The sequence below is a fragment of the Buteo buteo genome, chromosome 8 (genome assembly GCF_964188355.1).
Source record: "Buteo buteo chromosome 8, bButBut1.hap1.1, whole genome shotgun sequence".
In the NCBI taxonomy this organism is placed as follows: domain Eukaryota; kingdom Metazoa; phylum Chordata; class Aves; order Accipitriformes; family Accipitridae; genus Buteo; species Buteo buteo.
The window spans coordinates 26,603,830-26,625,088 of NC_134178.1; the positions used below are offsets into that span (position 1 = coordinate 26,603,830).

The following is a 21,259-nucleotide window of genomic DNA, read 5'->3' on the forward strand; positions in this document are numbered from 1 at the left end:
CCTGGACACTTGTGTTGTAGAAAACTTACCTTTGCTTGCAATGCTAGGCAAATAATGTTAGATGAAACAGCAAGTTGATCTTTAAGCTGTCAGTTCTAGCTTGGGTTCATATACAAGAAGTCACAAATAAAACAGAGACCTACAGACATGAATCTAGACGTGAATTAAAAAATTACAAATATAGACATTCCCCCCCAGCCCCAGCCCCTTTCTTGTAGGTGCAGTAAAAACACAATCGGAATGCAAGTAAAGAACATTCTCAATTAAACTTCAGAGTAAGAATAGTTTGGGGAAGAATATTCCACTTAATTATGGAAGAGAAAAAGGACTGATCTGGTAAGGCCAGGACTGCTGCACAACAGCAAAACCCAAAAGAGGCACATTGTTCTTTAGATCAGTTTCCTAAAGGAAGAGTAATAGTCTGAGAGCTTTTGTCTGCCCATTCATAACACTCTTATTCAACCACATAAACGGATAAGGGAAACCAGCACTGATTTAAGTATCTGTCACACAATTATATGGTAAATACAAGGAAAGCTTAGCAAGGATCACTTTGAAACTTTCTAATATTACAGTTTCTGGCATGCAATCCTCCCTCTGATCTAAAGCAGAGACCTAAACGCAAATCTAAATAACCAAACTCCATAAACAGAAGATTTATTTTGAAAGATTTTAATATATGAAGTCAGCATATTTCTCATGCTTTTTCACACGTATCTAAGGCCTGAGTTGAAAGAATACAGTGTATTAGAGATTTCTAGACACAGACTGATAAGACATTCAAAGCTTTACTGTCCTGTTTGAAAAGAAAACCTCACTAGTTTTCCCAGGCTGAAAATCAGAAATATGTTTGAAGGGAAAATGAGAGGAAGAAACAGGCAAAGACAGACCTCTCTCTGCAATGTATCCCTCTTACAGGTGTTCAGCAAGAGTAATATTTTCCAGCCTGGACTACGTAACAGTCCATACCATGATTCCCTGGTTAGTAGTAGACTAGTGATGAGCAATTAACTGGTACAGTTAACTAGGAGCCCAGTGCCAGGACTTTACTCATGTCACTACAACTTTCTTTCAATTGTAGATTTTGACTGGAAGTTCTAAAAGTCTATTTGACAATAAACTTGCCCCCAAAGTGCTTCAAAGGTGTCTATAAATTAAAAAAAAACAACCCCAAAACAGTATAGTGGATTACAGGAAGTCTTCTTTAGCTTCTAAAAAGTTATACGCTATCTTGCTGGATATTCAGTTTCAACAACCTTAAGATGGCATACAACCTCATTTTGTTATGGAAAACCCTGCTTCAAGCAAAACTTTGAACAGGACTTCAAGCTGCCTGAGTCCTAACTCTAAAAAGCAGTGAAGACTGACAAGACAGATCTTAAATCTGAATTTAAAATAACACCCCCCCCCCCAAGCTGTGATGGAAACCAGTGTGTTATGAACCGTGGCTTGGATATTCTCATCCTGTGATGATAAAAAAATCTATTCCTTCTGCAGAAACAATGAAGGTGTTACCTCAAGCCTCCCCTACTTTAAAGTAACACAGGACACATTTTGAATGAAAACTACTGCTGCATCTACAGTGACCATGAGGCAATTCTCCCATGCTGAAGGAATTCTGAGATTGCACTTGGAGTTACAGCTTCTTTTCTGCAATAGCAACAAAAATGCAAATTTCAGCTAAGCTCAGTTATCTTAAATGAAAATGTATTTTTTGATGCTCAGAGGAACTTCATTAGGATCACTTGAACAAGAAGACCTGTTGTATCTTTGTAACACTCAGTATACATCACTATAAATGAAAGGATAATTATTTAGAATAGAAATCTAGAGTAATTCTGATTTTCTTCAGCAAGAGGGAAAAAATAAGCCTCTCTTTCTCAGTGATGTTAATTTTTGTTTTGGTATTATTTTACAATACTTATCCAGTCAATGGACACTGGAATTATTTTCAGTTCGAGAACTAAGAAAGAAAGTGTCTTCCGACAGCAAAAACAGCCCAAGGTGGATTTGCAAAGCCATTAACTGCCACACGTTTGCTAGAACACAACCATGACAAAAAACATTTTCAACATAAACACTGAAAAGGAAATATATGAGAATGATCCTTGATAAAATGCTTACTAGGAAAAACAGAAGTTGGACATTTTCATTAACACAGTCTTAAAGGAGGAGTTCTTACCTAAAACAGTGAGCTCTGCAACTTCACTTTCACGTTCACCAACCATATTTGTTCCAACACAAACGTATTTGCCAGCATCATTCTTTCTTGTGTATGTGATCATAAGCTTTCCTCCTCTGATCTAGGACAAATCAAGGATAATAAAAAATATTTTTAATATGAACTAGCGATTTAATAATATTTATTAACTTGAAAAAGGTTTTGTTACAGATAATGAAACAAAACAAGCTATCAGTGAATTTCCAAATCATACAAAAAAGTGAAAAAAAAAATAATTGCTATTAACCTAATTTCCTTCTCATAAGCAAAAAGCTTGCCTCCTAGTTTTACATCAGTATTTTAAAATCTCTCAGATTTGGACCCCTATTACTCTCTTCTTCATTCTGCATAATGTACTACTGGCTGTTCAACAGCATGTTTAATGCTTGTTGGCCAGAAGGACTACAATTGCTTCCCATGTACTGCTGCAGTTTGATATAATCAGGTGGAGAGTAAAAATTAGCACTAGACATAAATCCCATTTTCACATCAAGTGCTACAATTATTTTTTCTTGACAAGAAATATGTGTACGTTATCCTATCATTGGTCATGCTTATTATTACTCATGAATTTTATGTTTGTGAAGGAAATGTTTTATCCTTTAGTTCTTCACCTTTAAATAAGTAATTTTAAAGGCCGATAAGCAGCATGGCAGAAGCAATTAAATCCATACTGGGAAATGAGTAACATTCTACTCTTAATTCTGAATTCAGCTTTTGGAAGATAATGGAATTCCAATAACACCCAAATTAGAAAACATATTTCCCCTTTGTGATTCCAAATCTTATTATTTTATATAAAAATATATATTAAATCCATACGAAAATATCTGATCTCCCTTTAGAAGTATTTATTCTCCCATTTGATTGACAAAATGGTTGAACAAGTTTCAAAGTTCACCAAAATGCAGCAGAATTTGTGTAGGCAACTGAATATGTACCGTGTTTACTTTAATATACAAAAACATTACTTAATTAGATTAATTACATTTTTAAGTAAGTGAACATATGCTTAGGAGTCCAATCACATATGAAAACCACTGCAGTTCAAGTCATGGCTGGAAGTACACAATAAATAAAAGCCACATATGAAGCTACATGAAAGGGTCTAATGTGGTCAGTGACAAGGAGAAGAGTGTTCTTAATATGAGCTATTTTGCTCAAGTTGCCTGCAGCTAGAAATCTATCCCTGAAAATTTGACATCTTGAGCAGTGTTGGGCTCTTATTATCATTATAAGATGTATGCACACAAAGATGACAGTCAGTTATTGAGATAAATGAACATGCACGTGTAACGTAGATAGTGTTGCATACAAATTTCACTCTGTTGCCTTTGGCACTTGTTGTTTGGGAACAGAAAAGATATGTCCTTTATCATCCAGAAATCTAGTAATGCTGAAATTTCAATGGGGATTTGAGGCATGAAGAATGAAAAAATAAAGGTGACCTGCAAATACACATTTTTCAAGAATCTGTGTGCATTTTTACATTGTTGACTGGCTGAACTGGTAAGCGTGAGAAGAAAATGTAAAATATAACTAGAAGTCTATCTATATTTATTCCTGTTTTACATCTCCCTAAATCACAGAAAGCTATTTATTTCCAATTAATCTATGCACAGGATTTTAAAAGAACAATTTTAGAAAGATTTCCACATGCATTTTGGGTATTTGTATATCCAGATACATATGTAGAAATACATACTTTTCATGTATATCAATCTTGAATGCACTGGATTTAACAAAGAAATACATTTACATATCACAAGAATTTACCAACTCAGCTAACGATTTCAAACCCATGAAAACTAAAAGCAGTGATTTTCACACGTCTTAAGAACTTAAGTCCTACTGATGTTCAGCAGCATTTGTACTCCTCTGTGATTTTATCTCTCCAGAAAATCCCAATCAAGCCCATTACAATATGACACAGCTGTGTATTTTGTACTAACTGTAACCCCTAGCAAGAACTATCCTAGGAATTTCTTCTAGGAATCACTACAAGACTCTCTTAAAAGCATAGATGGAGGGAAGCATTAAAGCAGAAACATTTGAACAACTAAAAAAACACTGAAAGCTGCTTTTCTTCCAAGTTATTTGAGATTTACATAAGAGAAAACATTCCCTCATGGATGTTGAGGCAGACTTCCAAAGATGTGACAAGCTTACTAAAGGAAGCTGTGCTTCCAAGATGGAATTCTGAACACATTTGATTTATTTTTCCCAGGGGTTTTCATTTGTTGATCTTTTTTGTTTGTTTGTTTTCCTTAAAACAGAAGAAGGGTTTAGAACTTTAGCTGCAATCATGGCTATGCTACATTAAATTGTGATGAATTACACAGTTACAATAAAAAGCACCACAAGTGTACGTGGAATTACACGTCTGTAACTAGAGCATTCACAGATGGCTAGAAGAAAGCGTACTTCCACTGTTGGTCACTACCCAAGCTTTCCATTAAATCTGAACAAATAGGTACCCACCATCTCAGTAATATTGATCAAGCCCTCGTATTCATTAACAAGACATTGCAAATCAAATCTCTAGCTATGACAAATTTATGTTCTCTACATTCAATGTTTGCCACTTGTTCTCTCAATAGGAAATCCTAGAAATATGGACTGTAGACCAATGGCTTTTAGAACAATGAACTACATGCATGTGAATTTTTGTAGGAACACAGAAAGTATCACTGCTACATTTCTTTGTGTTACTATGTTCATATCCAGTAAGTCTAGTACTGTAAATTCCTATTTAGTATTTAGAGAAGTAAAGAGCCAAACCACCTTTGGGGGCAATACCTGAAATCCTGCAAATTAGAACTACTTATAGTCTGTGGATACTTAACAGTTAATCAAGGAGTTTTAATTTGAGTGCTTTAGCTCTTGTCATATTTGTGCCTCTGCCCCAGAATACACCAGCTGGACTTTATAGAGGCAAATGATATAATGGCTTGAAAAAGTGACAGGCAGTGTAATATTTCATCCCAAAACTTCAGAAGAGTTGTTACCTACTGTATTTAATACAAAGAGAAGTCCTTTCTTCCTAGTAAACAAGATACAGCAAACAGTTTGATTCCATTACCCTGGTAGGTACTGCATATCATGGGAAAAGAATTGCTTTGCTAACTGCCACAGCTTTAAGTCCAATTTTGAAAAGATGGAAGTAAGTATCATGTTTCATTTATACAGAAATCATGCCAAGGCACATTTCGATGCTTCATGCCTTTTCAGGATTTTGTTCTGTTCTGTACCTACCAGCAAATTTATCAGGGCTGTGCAAGTAGAGAATACAAGAATAGCACTGAATACTGATGACAGAAAAAGATTGTGATCAGCGGTTCACAGATGATCTTCAGTTGCCTGTAACATGTATGGATTGTTGTATGTAGGTTAAGAGAATATATGATAGCATGGTGACTTACAAAGACTTATTGACAGCTATTTTCTATGACCTACCTGCCTGACCATATTTTCCTCCTCATGAGTAAATTGTTCATTCAAGCAAGTCCACTTAATTTATTTCTTTAAACAATAGTTGGAGATGTTCATACAGAAAACTGTAGGCACCCACAGAGTTAACTATGTCCAGAATTGCAAATTATGGCCACCCAGCAGCAAAAAATCATATACAAATAATGAATCAACTTGGTCAGCCAATAAATCAAATCCATAAAAACTTACCCAAGGGTTCTACAACATACCACCAAGTACTCAGTATAACTGTGCACATATATACACTTAGTCTAAGACCATATTTTATAAACCTATGCGTGTTGTGTATGCGTGTGTAAATTTCCGTATGTATAAATCCATACCCATCTGTCTGTGTTAAGAAATAGTTTTTTATATGTGGGTGATTAATTTACTTTTCACAGAAATGTGCTATGAAATCTGAGAAAGAATGAAGCCATGAGCTAAATGCTTGGTAAGTCCATATATAAAGGTGACTGGCATTTTTTTTACCTTTCTTTTAGCTCCTAGCTTCATTCTATTTAATAAATGAAATTCTAAAAAAAAAAATTTTAAAAAATATTGAATTTAAAAATAAATTTCATTAGTAAATTCAAATAATTCTAAAGTAAACTTAAACCCATTAGAAAATGAAATGTAGACTGCAGAGTGAAATACTGACGTCTGTTTGTATAGCCACGGCTTCTGCATATGTAGTATCAGAAATTTCACATATTTCAGTCTTCTACAGTACAGCATACATAAGATCACATTTTATTTAAATGAAATGTGATGGGCATGTGATATTAACCTGTCAGACATGGTCTTTACTTTAAAAATGTACCATCTAATTATAAATGACAACAGAACAGTTAAAGAACAAGGTGAGTACAGGCAATTTTAATTAATATTGTCACCAATGGTAGATACAAGTAAAACAGAGCTTTTATTTCTTAGTTAGGAAATACAGACTTTGCCCATTTCCCTCTATGCAGTCTACCATCCCAGAACAGACTAGTATATCCATATTACAACTTATCATTGCAGCATAGACTGTAAGGCATGGAATGTCAGCAGTAGAAGACAACATTGTAGTTTTAACGAAGTTGAGTAAAAAAAGAGTTTAAATTAATACCTATCTTAAATTTGTATTTAAAAATGTGTATCTTGTTCAAGCTTTGTGAATCCCATGTATTCTTCCCTACCTATTATAGCATGCTTACATATCAGACACTAGACACCAAAACATGTTTGGAATAGGTCTTCAACAATGATTAAAGTTAGTTCTTGTTCAACTTCAAAGTTCAGACAGAGGAGTCTGTCCTGCTTTTGGTTCCATTCTCTGGGACCCCAGGAAGGTATGTGCTGCCTCCTCCAGATCAAACACCCAAAAAATTCTATTTGAAAGAAGTTTAAAACATACTTTCAAGTGGTCTTTCTGTGCCATAAATCTGTCATGACAAAGTGCAAGTCAATTGTTCCCCCCCTGCCATACAGACCAACAAAACAGTCTTGCAATGATGACAGGCCTGAAGGTAGAATCTATAAAGGATGGTGCAAAATGCACAGGAAGACAGCTTTACTTAAAAAGAAAGAGCATTTAAGGTAGTTAAAATGATAATAGATTCAGGCTGCTGCTTCTGGCACCCCTGCCAATCCAGCCAGGATACATCAGAGCCAGAATCGGATTCAAATCTGCTCATGAGACTGCCTTCCCCTCTTTTATGGCCTCATTATTAATGGCTGTATCTACAAGAAGATGGATATCTACAAAGGCTTAAGGGTTATCTGTGTCCTGAATTGTTTAGTGACTTCAGAGGCAGCTGAGGGTTATTCGGCCCTTGGCATTATTACAAGACACCAAATATCAGAATTACCATATGCATTTGATACTTCACCCAACTAACAAGATCATGGAAACAGCCAACATATACGCAGAATCTCATAAATCAACTTCAGAAAAGAAAAATCCATACCTCAGCATATACAATTTTCAGAAGTTTAAAATTGTAACAATCCCAAACTTACTTTCTACAAACATTTGGCTTTTGTTAATCACAAAGGAAGATTTAATTCAAAATAGGCCGTATTGGCTCACATTAATCAGAACTAATTTCTGAACAGACAGCTATGTTTATATGAAAATATTTGACCAGTATAATACTTTCCTGAAACGTTTTCACAGCTATAGTACAAAACATTTACTATGTAACACTTCCTTTCTTATTATAAACTAAGATTAAAATCCTCCTACAACAAAAGCATGTTACAACTACCTTCACAGCCTTAAATCTGCTCTACCAAGAACCTGCCCCCTGCGCTCCCCCCAAAAGTAGCAAACACTTGCCTCAGAAACTGTTTTTCACAATGGTATTTACTGAGTACTGGAAACACACTAAACTTAACTAATGGGCAACACATAAGCACATTCTATGGGTCAGTGAAAAATATATGGAACTAACCAATCCTTCTGCAAGACCCCAAGAAAGCCTAACTGAGCCCAACATGGGAATGATGTGTTTGTAATGACAATTACGATATTTCTGTATAACTGTATATTTAACCTCATGCATGAATCTCCCCTGGATGCACCGGTGCATATGTAGCTTTCACTGTAATCAATGACTGAAATCAGAAATAAAAATGAACTTGAACTGAACTTGGTGTCTGGTATGTCTTCATTTCTCTCCCCTTAAGCAAGTCAGATGATTTGAAGTATCTGTTACGCAGGAATTTTCTCTTAAGCATCACCACCACTGTGTTATTTATACACCTCCAAGGATAAAATCCCAGACCAGCTGGGGTTAATTTGCCACATAAAATATCTCAGTTTTTAATTATGTTACCTAAAGTATCACAAATGTAATATGGAAAAATAATCCTAACAAACCTCAAATTTTAAAACATATTAAAAATTCCTACCTGGTAGCCATGAAGGAAACAACATAGGCCAAATCTACAGAGGAATTTAGCAGCCTGTTTCCCACTGAGAGTGCCTACACTGCAAAAGACAGACGCAAGGCCACTCTGCGGGGCCGGGGCAGCTTCAGACTGGCTCTCCAGGGACCACAAGGGCCCATTTACCAACCAGACCAGACCAGACCAGACCCTGCAGTGACTCTGCATCCTGCAGAGTACACCTAAACCCCACAGGCAGCACTGGGGGGGAGGGGGGGGGTTAAGGGGCGAGGAGTACCACCACCATGCCATTTCAGAGTGGTATGGACTCTGCTGCTGATTTCAAGGGGATTTCAGTTCCTAATTGTCATTGTAGGTATTGACGGACATTGTCTTACTTTTTTAAGCTTGGAGTTAATGTTGGAAGAACAATGACATGGATTCAAGACAACTCGGTATCATGGCGTGTAGTTCATTGATAGGAAATTTCCTACTTTCCCCTAAGGAAAGAGGAGTTGTGCAGAGCACAAGTCTCCAACAGCGGAGTCCTAACTTTCAACTTCAAAGCTTAGAAGCATGGGTAGATAAAACTTCGCTAAGACTTGTAATCTGATGAAAGACGTTTCTCAGAGTGCAGATCTCTCACAGCCATTGTTCCAAAATGTGGGATTTTGCAAGGTCTTGATATAGGGTCTTATAAAGGGAACTGTTCTGACAGGACTTAAGTTATCAAAGAGCCTTGAAACAGACATTCATAGGTTGCCTTTTACAATAAGCTCCCACAAGAGAAAGAAAGACCTTTAACATGCAAAACCAAGGTTCTCCTAGACTCAAAAGTACAATCGTGAAACAACAACAACAACAAAATCATCATGGTCTAAGAGAGAATAGAAGTAAAAAAGAATTACTCAAAATTTTTCTCTTGGCATGGGTCTGTGCAGCAGGTCATTATTTTCAGCTTTGGCTTTAGTCATTCAGTGACCTGAGATGCAGCAGATTTGGCTCAGACTCCCACTTGCCTTGAGGAGAGGGCACATCCCCTCTAAGACTGGCTGCCCACTGCTGGCTTCTCACTGAAGGGAATGTGAATTACAGGCTCCCGGATCCCTCCCGTGACCATCGTACTTCCTGCGCTCGATTGCCTGTGAAAGCTTTCCTCCCTGGAGCTGGCACAGTAGCTTCCTGAGGGAAGAAGGAATTTCTGACTTCCTCTGAGGGTAAACCTGAGCCCTTTATGGCACAGAATACAAACCGAGAACCAAACTAAGCAAATAAAATTTGTCACAGGTGGAAAAAATGCAACGGATTCTTTCATACATTTCCAAGCTGGTATTTTGACAGTTTTAAATTTTGAGACAGATTTGACTTCTCATTCAAAACATTTTCCTTCAAAACTCTATAATCAAGTTTACTGCCCAAGAAGTGTTGGCCCTACCAATGAAACATGACAAATACACAAATATTTTGCAAAATGTAACCTTGAAAAAATATAAAATGTTTTCTAACATAAGTAAAAAAATACTGATTCTCTGACTTTTGACCAAGATGACATGTCATGGAAATGAGACTGTGCTTCAAAAAAAGCATATAAACCTGGGTTAAGTTTCTACTGCATTTATCTCTGACAGCCTAAGCTTAGCAGAACTCTAACTTTTACACTAAGGCTATGCTGGACATACAAAGTTGTGAAAACATTAAACCTTTCACATCATTTGTGTCACAATGCCAAAAAAAGGAACACCTGGACCACTTTGTTTATTTTTCATGAATAATTAAACACAAAAGGCATATATTAATCTGCCACATTTCACTCTTCCATCACCGATCACTGCACCTCTTGTGACTGCAGCACATGCAAATCATAAATCACAAATCTCCTTGTATTTTTTGTGGTCTGCACACAAGCTGAGGTAAAAACCTGCAGTCACAGGTAACCACAAGCAAATCTGACTGTAACTTTCATTTTTATTGAAGGAACACTGAAAAGCCACTGGGCGAGGCATTACAGCTACAGATAAGGTCCCTGCTTGGAAGATGCTAAAATTTAAACTTACAAGGTATAAGGAGGAGAATGTATGCACAGAGAGGTGAGGATCAAATCTCCCAGTTTCCCCAGCTCACATGGCAGCCCAGCACCACTATTTTTGTTTTCGTGCTCAACTTTAGATCCTCCAGAGAGACTCAACAGGCTGTGAGTGACCTGCAGATCTCAATCCATTCACAAATTTTCAGCCCTCTGTTGCCACAGGGGACTATGCAATATAAGCTGATCTTTAGCAATGGACAGTGAAGCCAGGAGCTACTTGGAGTTTCTGTTAATCCTAAAATAAGCCAGCGCAGGTTGCAATCAAGCAGAACAAAGCGTACACTGTTCCCATTCTCTATGTGCATTGGGATCATTGCTCCCTGATGCTCCCACATTTCCCATCACCATCCTCTAACTACGATACCCTCCGAGAGCTGTTGTTTGTGGGCTACTGCTAGGCTTGCCACTGAGAAATCCGGCTCCAGCGTCAGCAAGAACAGGTTGCCTACCAGTTCTGCTCTTCCCACTCAGCCCTTGCCTTTGGAGCAGTGAACCGCTTATGGCTCAGTGTGTAACTGGAAGTGGTTACAGTGTGAATAGCCAAGGAGAATGAAGAGACTGAAGCCTGAAGAATGGTGCCTCTTCCCTTGCCTCGCCTGCTCGCGGTTGGGCACTGCCCAAGCTATTCAGGAGGGCTCTGGAGCCCTGCTGGGATAATTGCTTCCTTTGCTGCAGTTTCTTGCTATTCCTCTCAGCTGTCACTGTGGGTTTAAATTCCTGGCACAATTTTTGTTGTTGTTAAAAGGGTATTGTAAACTGCACCAATGGAAAAGGTGGAGGAAAAAAAAAAGTGGCTGGAAAGGGAGAGAAATTGTTCTGGACACTGGAAATATCACTGCTCCAGTTTTTCCACTTGTATTTACAAAGCAAAGTAAACTACGATTGAGCTGGCCAAGTTCTGCATGGAAATCAGGGTCTCCTGTTTGTGGCAGTTTGCTATTGGTGGAATGGGCTTGTAAAAATGGCAGAGAAACTGAAATTACTCAGCACTTTCATTTTCCCAGTTTTTCTTGTGGCTGTCTGCATGCCTTTTTTTAAACTAGTACTATCCTAACATAAATGAGAAGCTTTGATGTCTTCTGTGTGAGCAGTGTAAAAACACATAACGAATAGGAAGTGATCTTTGCAGAAAATGAGGAGTGTTACCTGATCAGATTTCAGTTCCTTCAATATGAATAACTTTTTTTATGACAGCAACAGGAAGTTAAAAACTGCAATTGCATTCCCATAGTAAACTCTTCTCCCTAAAAACACAGGAACAGCCACACTATGCTTCCAAAACAGATACAAACCCAAATGTTCAGTCTGAAGTAAACACTTAACTTCTAAAGACATTACTGTTTCTTTGCCAGCTACCTAGCATGACAAACAGAAGAGAAGATATACTTTCGCATTTAAAAGACTCATCTATCTAACATTCTGGCCAAATTTTTCAAAAGCAGATGGCAAAAGTTAGGAGGCCTTGGGTGCTGGGTAAGCTAAGGGGTAGTCAACACTTCTGACTATGAGATGGACATATTGACATGTCCAGGTAGTTTAGTTTGCAATTCCACTTTCAAAATCTGGTCCTGAATGCAGGTCACCAAAAGGTGCTGCATGCCTGTAGCCCATAGCATGCCATCCACTGAATGCCACCCTGACCGACTGGGGACCATCTACAAATGGGACAAATAAGAGCTGCCCTCAGCTGGAGCCCCACACCAAGGTTTGAACTCGCCACTCCTGAGACACTCTATGACTCCAATCAGGATCCCAAATACATAAAAATATTTCTAGCAGAAATATTTATGACTGGCATTTCTCTGTGTTATTCCCGTTACTGCAAATTTTTCCTTTCCTGACTTCCTTCCCGTGCTTTCCCTCAAGGAAAGGCAATGAAAATGATGCAAAAACACACAGTAAAGAATGCTGGGGAAGTTGATGTACGTGAACAGGCATGGAATGCGGCAAAGGACTGTCTTGATAGTACCTATGCAAAAAAAAACCCAACCCTTATCAATAAGCTTCCTTAGTCTTCTTGCCTTCTTTTCCAATGCAAACAAACATTAACAGGATCAACTACTACTGCAATACATACACAAATTTCAGTAGGTCACACCAGTACTCTGATGTCTGCACCAAGGTAAAACCTTACAGAAAATTTTGTTAACAGTAAAGTTCACCCTCATTTATCTTAGAGGACTTGTTTGTTCCAACACAGATCCACTGGTTTTGCTTACTGATGTCCAGAAAAGATGATACTTGCTACCACTGCAAATTCATTTTTAATGGAAGACTAGTAACATGGTTTTCAAACCCTGAATAAACATTCAGAAATTATGGGGGAAAGTTCTAAAAACCCTCAAGTATGGTAAGCATAAAACCAGAATAGTCAGCTGAACTAAGACTTCATCAACTGTGCATTATACTTGGCATTACACTATTAGGGATTATACTTCGTATACTTCACACAGACTTTTTCTTAGACAGCCCTTTGACTTTTTTTGAAGAAAAAAGAAAGCCAAATTTTACTGAAAATGGAAGTCAGTCATGACCAGAAAAGTCATGATATTAGAGAATGTTTGATATAGAGGGAAGAAAGTATTCAGATGATTCTCTTCACCTTTCAAATAGTTCCATGTGTTACTACACATTTGACAAAAGTGCCGTAAAATCTTAAAAAGTTTTGTCCTTTGATGAGATCCTCTTTCAGTGGATTGCAATGAAATGCTACATGTTTTCCCTGGACCTAAAGTTGGGCAAGAGATGTTTGGTAGAATATAATATGAATATTTCTACTGTATTTCAGAAAAATGCTTAAAAATCCTTAAATTTCTGAATACAGAAATTCTGGAAAATCCTATTAGATTCAAACTTTTGTTCAAGACCTGTAAGAACTAAAGCATAAATGCTGCACTATAGATATTATTACTGACACTTTCAAACATGCCTGCAAAGATCATCTGATACGCAGGCCATTCTACACATAGAATATTAAAATGTTGCCTTTAATAACTTGTTAGATTTTGATCTAGGCTCATTCTGCTCACACAGCAAGCTACTTTCATAGTGGGACTGCATGGAAATATACCACAAAGGTATGAGCTTATGATCCTAATGGTAACTTTTCAAAACATGCTTAGGAGAAATTCACCTTGAAGCGGAGGACCGGGCCTCTGCTGAGCCTGACATACTTGTAGCCCAAAGCAGCAACTCTATTCCTGAGATGTAAGAGGAGGCAAAAACCAAAGCAGGAAGAGGGATTTAATGAGATGCACATCTTCCTTGAGGAGTAGAAGACCAAAAACTCATTAAGGGGAGATTTGGAAGAAGGTATACATATGGGATTCCATCGGAAAGAAATTTTTCATGCTAAATTAGTCAGCTAGGCACGTAGATATTAGAGTGGTTTGAAGTGTTGTTTCTTTTTTGTGTGATCATGTGGTTAAATAAACAATACTTTTCCTTTTCAGAAAGCTCCTTTGTGGCATTGTCAACTACTGTCTAAATGCTTCCAAAGGGAAAAACCATTGGATCACACCTAACTGGAGTTAGTGTAGCTGTTGACTATTATGTTTCCAGACAAGTCTAAGAGAAGGAAAATAACATAAATCTAAGTGAAAGGAGTAAGTGATTTAAGGCTTGTTACCTAAAAGATTGTGTTTAAAGTGTTTATACAGAGGACACAAAGGATACAACACTGTCCCAGTATCTCAACTCTGTAATGTGGTCATAGAATAACTTCACATACAGTCTGAATGCTGCACATAGGTACCTAGGTGTAATGCCTGTAGACCTATTTTAAAGACTGCATTTTGTAGAAAGTAAGGAGAAAAGAATACAAAAGTAAAACCTAGAAGACTGTGTGCTGCTTGGGATTAAAAGTAATCTCCTCCATTAGAAGAAACAAAAATTTCATTGTCATCCTCTGCTGCACCTGAACAAATAGGAAGTCATTTGAAACAATGTAGGAGAGAGAATAAAACCAACTTTGGTATCTATTCCTTTTATTATTTTGTGAACAAAAAACTGATGGCCATTAACAGTATCCAGAAGTAGATCTGGCCAATCAAATGGCCCATGTGTTTTATCAGAGGACTATCTTGGAAAAAAAAAGAACTCTGCTAAGATCACATTTACAGGGTACAATGAATTAAAACAATATTTTTATATGTACTTGGAAAAACTGTGTCAACAGACTTCTCTTATAAAATAGGTATCAGTCCTACAGACAAGAGCAGTATTTGCAAATATAATTTTCTGGGTTAGCAAACCAAAACCTATTTGAATTTTAAGCAGCTAATTATCCAACATGGTACTTTGGTGAGACAATTCCAAATAAAAAAAAGTGTCCTTAACCTATCAGTAGCTAGAACTTATCCCACAAAGGCAATATTTAATGATGTCCTTTTGTCTATCACCACACAGTTTTTTACACTATGTAGCTATGTAGTACTGTAAGCAACAGTTCAGGCATGAATCTGCCCACTTTCAAATTTAAAAAGAAAATGCTTCCTCATCTTTTTATTTTTGCTTATAGCCATATAGTTGTTATTTTAATAATTTAGGAAAAACAGATAAAGCTGTAAGTTTTAAAATTTCACTTCTATTTTAACACAACATTAGGAAGAAATAGAATTCATTCTCAAAAATCATCAAAACATACTCCTATGAAAAAGCAATGAGAGACTGAGGCTTCTGTTTAAGTTGTCTGAAACACTGTAGGTTGATAATGGTTCCAAATGAACAGGTATCCCGAACATCGCAAGCTGTAATGATGTGCTCTCCTTGGTGACAGTCAGAACAGAAGGGTCAAAGGTTCAGCTGGCATCCCTAGGGGTGATCCTTCAAGGTGAATTTGAGACTCATTGACAGGGCAGCGTAGTAAAACTGACACTGCAGTCTAAGAAATGTGTATGTTACAAAGATGAAGAACTGCCTTTTTCTTGAACTTTATATGCATAGCAGTAGAAGAAATGGCCTTCGTTAAGATGGTTAACATAGGGAGAACACAGTTCGCTACCAGGTGAAATCCTAAAAGCAAACATTTTCAAAGGTTACCTTCTATTTTTGAATCAAAAATAACTAGCAAAGCAGGCTTGCAGGTTTATTTACTCTGGTTGCTCCATCTACTCTTAATTTTGCAAATTTTGAAAGTTATTTCCCCATGTCCTACTCAAAATGTCCAGATTACTAAAATAAAGGTTTCTTCTCCTACTGAAAAACCTGTTACAACTACCTACATTTGTTAGCTTCAAGAATAGCAGATACAATAGATGACTTCTTATACCACCACAGCCTTTGATTTTGGGCGACAAAAGTAGAGTAACAGCTGTCACCTCCAGTTGGGTGCTTCCTAATATTTAAGAATGACAAACGCAATAGACACCAGCAAGACACGTAACATGGAAATTTTCTTAGCAGAAAGTCTCATTAGGACAAAAATGAGAATGAATATGGAGTATGTCCATAAAACTCCAGCTGCCAAAAGGAAAGTAACTTAATGACAAACAAGCCAGTAACAACAAAAAGTGAAGCAGTAACAACAGCAACAAAAAGATTAAGAATGTCAACTCATTTAGCACTTCAAAAAGGGGCTTCTCCCTTGCTATAAATTATACTATATACTTTCTTGGAAAGGGTGAAATATTAGTCTCAGTGAAGACAATGCTAATACTCACACTGATTTCAGTAATGCCTGACTTTCACACTGAGAGTTCAGGATGTGTTCAAAGTGTATTTTCATGAAACATACTAATGATAGTCATTGTGAATGCAAATTTCCCAGGAGTTATAATCATGCAAAGCACCTACTATAAAGTTTCCTAGTTTATTAATAAACTTCTGATATCATTGAATACTAGGGACAATAATTTCAAAACCACTTTGACACTTCAGCATATAACTTGAATGGTAAATGTATGTTTTCTTTAAAATAAAAGAAAATCTCAAAATATTTGTAGCTGGGCTAGATCCTGCACGTATTATATAATCACAAACACCTAGAACAGAGCATGGCCTGAGTACATAAGTGAGAATATTACTCTAGTATTTTGTCTAAAAAAAAAAGAGCCTATTCATTATTTAGGATGTAATAACACCTTGCACTTCAGCAAAGTGGCACAACACAGCTTTGTTGCAATAGTGTCAGGCTGCTTTACATGTATGAACAAATTCAGTCCCACGACTCATGAAATGCTGACTAAGTACTGAACAACTTCAAGGCTTGCCCAAAGTCACACGGGAAGATTGCAGCAGCCCAGCACTCTGCTTTGCTTAGCTTGCAGACTTTCTACCTCAAGGCAATCTTTCCTTTACTGTATAATAATTTCCTCTGTAGGAAAACATTTTGCAGCTCACTTCTAAAAATTGTGTTGCAATGACTGTATAGTCTCATGGTAAAAACAGCTCATCTTTAATTCTATTCAATGTACAGATCTGCCAGAGAGCAGAACCACTCATTCCTGGAATGCCTACCATGAACAATAAACTAGCTTCAATCAGCTACCTGCAACTTCTATGGTAACACTTAACCCTGAACAAGCAATTTTTTTCCTACTTGATTTGTGTCAGGTCTTCCTCCAAGAGAAATGCTCAAACTGATCCCCAAAGTTCAAACTAGTCCTAAGAGACTAATGATTTCAGATGAATGGGAAGAGCAAGATCTGCAGGGTCTGAAATGTGGGCCATGGTGGAAGCAAGCCTGAGCCATTATGTCAACGTCTTTCACTTTCAAAACCCTGGCATTCTGAATGGCATAGCCACTTGGAAAAGCAATGATGCAAAATACACAAACTTACAGTTAATGAGAACTTGAGTCATAATCATTTTGTTCAAGGAGCCAAACTTCACGTTCTGTGAGGGAAGGCAAAGTTACTTAAGCATACATGTCTATAGCTAGTTTCAAAATTAAATATATTCCATGTAGCACTAAAAATATTTCAAGATATACACCAGGAAAGCATTTCACTTTATCAAGTTTTACTTTTTTAACAGCATTATTTTCCCTGGAAGGTTTGTGGCTTTTATTCTCTCTTAAACATATAGGGAGAAGAACTTTACTCACTTTCCCCCCTCTTATCTCTGTGTAATTTATTCTCCCCAGTGCAGCCAGAACCAGGAGGCCTAGCAAAGGCAAGGAGGCAACTAACAACACCAGCAAAGAGAGAGGCAACAGCAAAGCTGTTGAGTTAGAAGAAAATGAGTATAATTAGATCGAAGTATAACTAACCACCCACCCTTCCATGTTAAATAAAAGAACAGTCTTTATGTGACCATGTGCCAAATAGATTCTTGTTAGATAATGATTTTTCACGAGGAAAAAAAAGATCAATTAATTGCTCAATGCAGCATGAGTACTAGAAAGAATTGTCCTACAGCTAGATAAGGAAAGAAAGTAGCTTTTTTTATTTTCCCTTTCAAGGAGGGCACCCATAAGAAGGCAGACTTGGTCCTGCATAAGATTACACAGGAGTCTGGAATAACACTCTGCAATGTGTATGTTAGACCCACACTACTGCACGTGGTGAATATCTGAACTTGGCAGTAAGTAATTGTGAGTATATTATTACCTGGAGAGAGAGAAGTACTCTGTTGAGTTGAGGAAACCCAAGAACTGAAAAATTATTATTTTTGAAGTGCTGTGATTTGGACTAGACTTTTCACATAACCAGAAGCATCACAGGAAACTCAGTAAGGCAAAACTATCCAAACAAAGTGAAAAAAGCAAAAATGAAGTTGACAGAACTTTCAAAAAGTAGACCAAAAAATCAAAGCAAACCAAACACGACGTTGTAATCACTTACATCTGTTCAAGGCTCCAAAAATGGGCACTGTTCTTCTCTACTATTTTTATTCTACATTTTTCTTTTGATTTTGAGAACATAGTATGTGCAAACTCAGCACATAGATTGTTGAGGTTTTATTAAACATGCTTTTAGAGTTAGTGTCATTTTTACTTTACAAAAATAATTCTGAAAAAAAGCATGTTACACAATAAAGTCTCAGTTAGCAGTTACCCGATATTTAGATTTTAAGTGACAACATGTGGCTGCTGCGGTGTGTGAGTAACTAGGAATACCAAAAATGCCAAGAACAATCAAATTTATAAGGTCCACTAGAGAGTTTCAGTAACAAAAATGTACACCAGCCCTCCACTCCCACCCCCCCTTCCAAATGGAGAGGGTTTCAGTGTTTGGAAAATAGTGAACACAGTAAGAAGCTGGGTTGCTTCACTTCACTGATACAGACTTGCCACAAATAATACATTGATTTCTGTAGGATATTTGTGTATTAAAAGGTCTTGCATGCTTTATTAATGGAAATACCCCTGTATACAAGTATAATGTAAATGCAAATACAGTAAAAAATAAAGTAAAAGGCTCACAGGTCCAGGAGTCTGCATGAAAGAACCTTGGAACGCAGAAAATTTCTAGTGCTTTTTTGCACATTTGATCTGTAGGGATCCTAAGTCCCACATCCAATGGACTGAACTCTACTCCGAATGTGTTTTCTGCCTGTACACGGTGTGCACGCTTCCCAGTGTAAGTCCTAATGTTCAGTGTGTCAGATTCATTAAAAGGCTTTAAAAGTCTGATTCTTCAAATATTGCTTTGCTTCTCATTGGTTTTGCTCATGATAAGGAATCAGAGAAGGCACACAGCACAGCAGTCCCTGGTGATTCCAAAAATGGAGTTTTACCTTAAAGGAGGATGTCCACACTCTACATGTAGGATCTCCACAGAGATGATGAACAGAGGGGAGGAGAAGAATTAACTTTCTAAACCCAATCTTCATCTTTATTGCAAGTAACATAGGCAAATGCTCCTTTCCTGACTGCTTAAAAAACTAACCAAACAAAAATGTTTCTTTTTCATTAAAAGAATAAAATGAATGATGAAATAATTTCCCTCCCACATCCTTTCTTCATCTCCCTTACCCATCCCAAAAAACCCCTACAACTAGACTGTCAGCCAAACAAAACAAAGAATTTACTTTCTCAGCATAATAAATCACCTTTGCTCCTAAACATTCAAATCATAAAGACCTACACGCTCTGGATTGCTCAATTAACCTAGTCTGAGATAACAACAACCTGTTTTTCTATTATTTTTTAAGGAGAAGCTTCCCAGACTCCATTTCTATAATTTCAGATGGTCCCAGAAGTTCAAAACTCTCAATAAGCTATTTTAACAGGAAAATCCTGATAGTCTAATGTCTAGGCCTGTGAAAGTCTCAAAACTCAGATATCTAACACATATTCTATTTGCTGCAGGCATTTATTTTCTTCTACTATCTAGGTCATCAGTTCACAGCTAGGGACAAAAAAAAATCTGTGGAGAATTTTGACTCCGTGAGGAGCTTTCAAATTCCTTTAAGTCTGCAGAGTATCTGCAAAAGCACTCCATTCTTCTTCACTTTACTTTTATACTTAAAAATAGAAATCAGTATAAAATAAAGTTAGGCATAGAAAAATATATACTTAGTTCACATTAAAGGAGTACTTTTCACTACTGCTGGGTGAAACAATACTAAGAAACCATAGTTATGCATGTCTAATGCCTATTTTAAGTGGCAAGAAGACAAAATAGCTGATGCAATGCACATCACTGATGCAAAAGAACATTTTTGAAAGTTGTGAGAAAAAACAGAAGGAACAGATACTCTTAGCTATAGGAAAAATATGATCAGCAATAACTTGGTTTAAAAAGCCAGCAATTAAATGACCATAACGAGCCTTTTAATCTAACACTGAATTATGAAGAGTTTTAATTCCAGTAGTTTTGGTTAGTGTGAACATAGTTTATAAATCTCATAACCTCACATGGTAGGTTACACTATTACCAAGCATGCCCTTGGGAACACAGGAGGTCAGTTTGGTCCTAAAGGCAAAATCTTCTCTCTGTGATAGCCAGCACAAGCCTACAGAACCTGGTGTCCTCCCCAGTCTGCAGATGTTTGATATTGGGCCACCCTTTTGCCCTGCGTCACGATGCTCTCTCCCCTTTCAATTAATTCCACAGGCCAATATTATTCTTCAGAGATGTCTACTGAAAAGACAGATCACATCACATACGAATCAACGCATGGGTTACTCTGTCCTACACTTTATCCAGCAACCTTGCACAGAAGATTCAGGGTTAATAATGAGCCATTTAAACCAATTAGAACAATGTCAGGCATTGAGCACGACTCAAACACTTTAGACTAACGGGCTTTTTCCTCACCATTTTCTTGCAGCAAACATCACACTAATGGAGAAAGCATCTTGTCCCCCAAAGAAGTATTTGTGACAGTTGACTGTAAGAGCTATAGAGAAGGAAGGGAATGTCCACATGGGCGTTTTCAGGCCATTTGCTTTGGCTTGGCGCGTGGAGACTGCAAGACAACACAAGCTCATTTTGCCCTTACCCTCAGCGCAACAGGAGCTGTGTGGCCATATTAGTACAATACCGTGCCGGAGTGATCTAGCCTGTCTCTCAGCAGGGCTTATTAGCTCAGGCTCGGCGCCACATTAACCGCTGCCATATGGCTTCTGGTCGATTCAAAGAGCGAACTGAATGAGCTCACATCTGCCTGACAAACTCTGCATAGCTATGCTCTTTAAAATGGCAAACCTGCAAAAA

The 21,259-nt window shown here is 37.4% G+C and overlaps 1 protein-coding gene across 1 annotated transcript in view; it reads right to left on the bottom strand.

The window, feature by feature from the left end:
• Positions 1-21,259, bottom strand: part of ROBO1 (roundabout guidance receptor 1) — a 328,596-nt gene that overhangs the window by 84,549 nt on the left and 222,788 nt on the right. Inside the window, exon 4 of the mRNA XM_075033941.1 lies at positions 2,183-2,303. Within this exon, the coding sequence (XP_074890042.1) occupies positions 2,183-2,303 (121 nt within the window). The remainder of the gene's footprint in view (positions 1-2,182; positions 2,304-21,259) is intronic.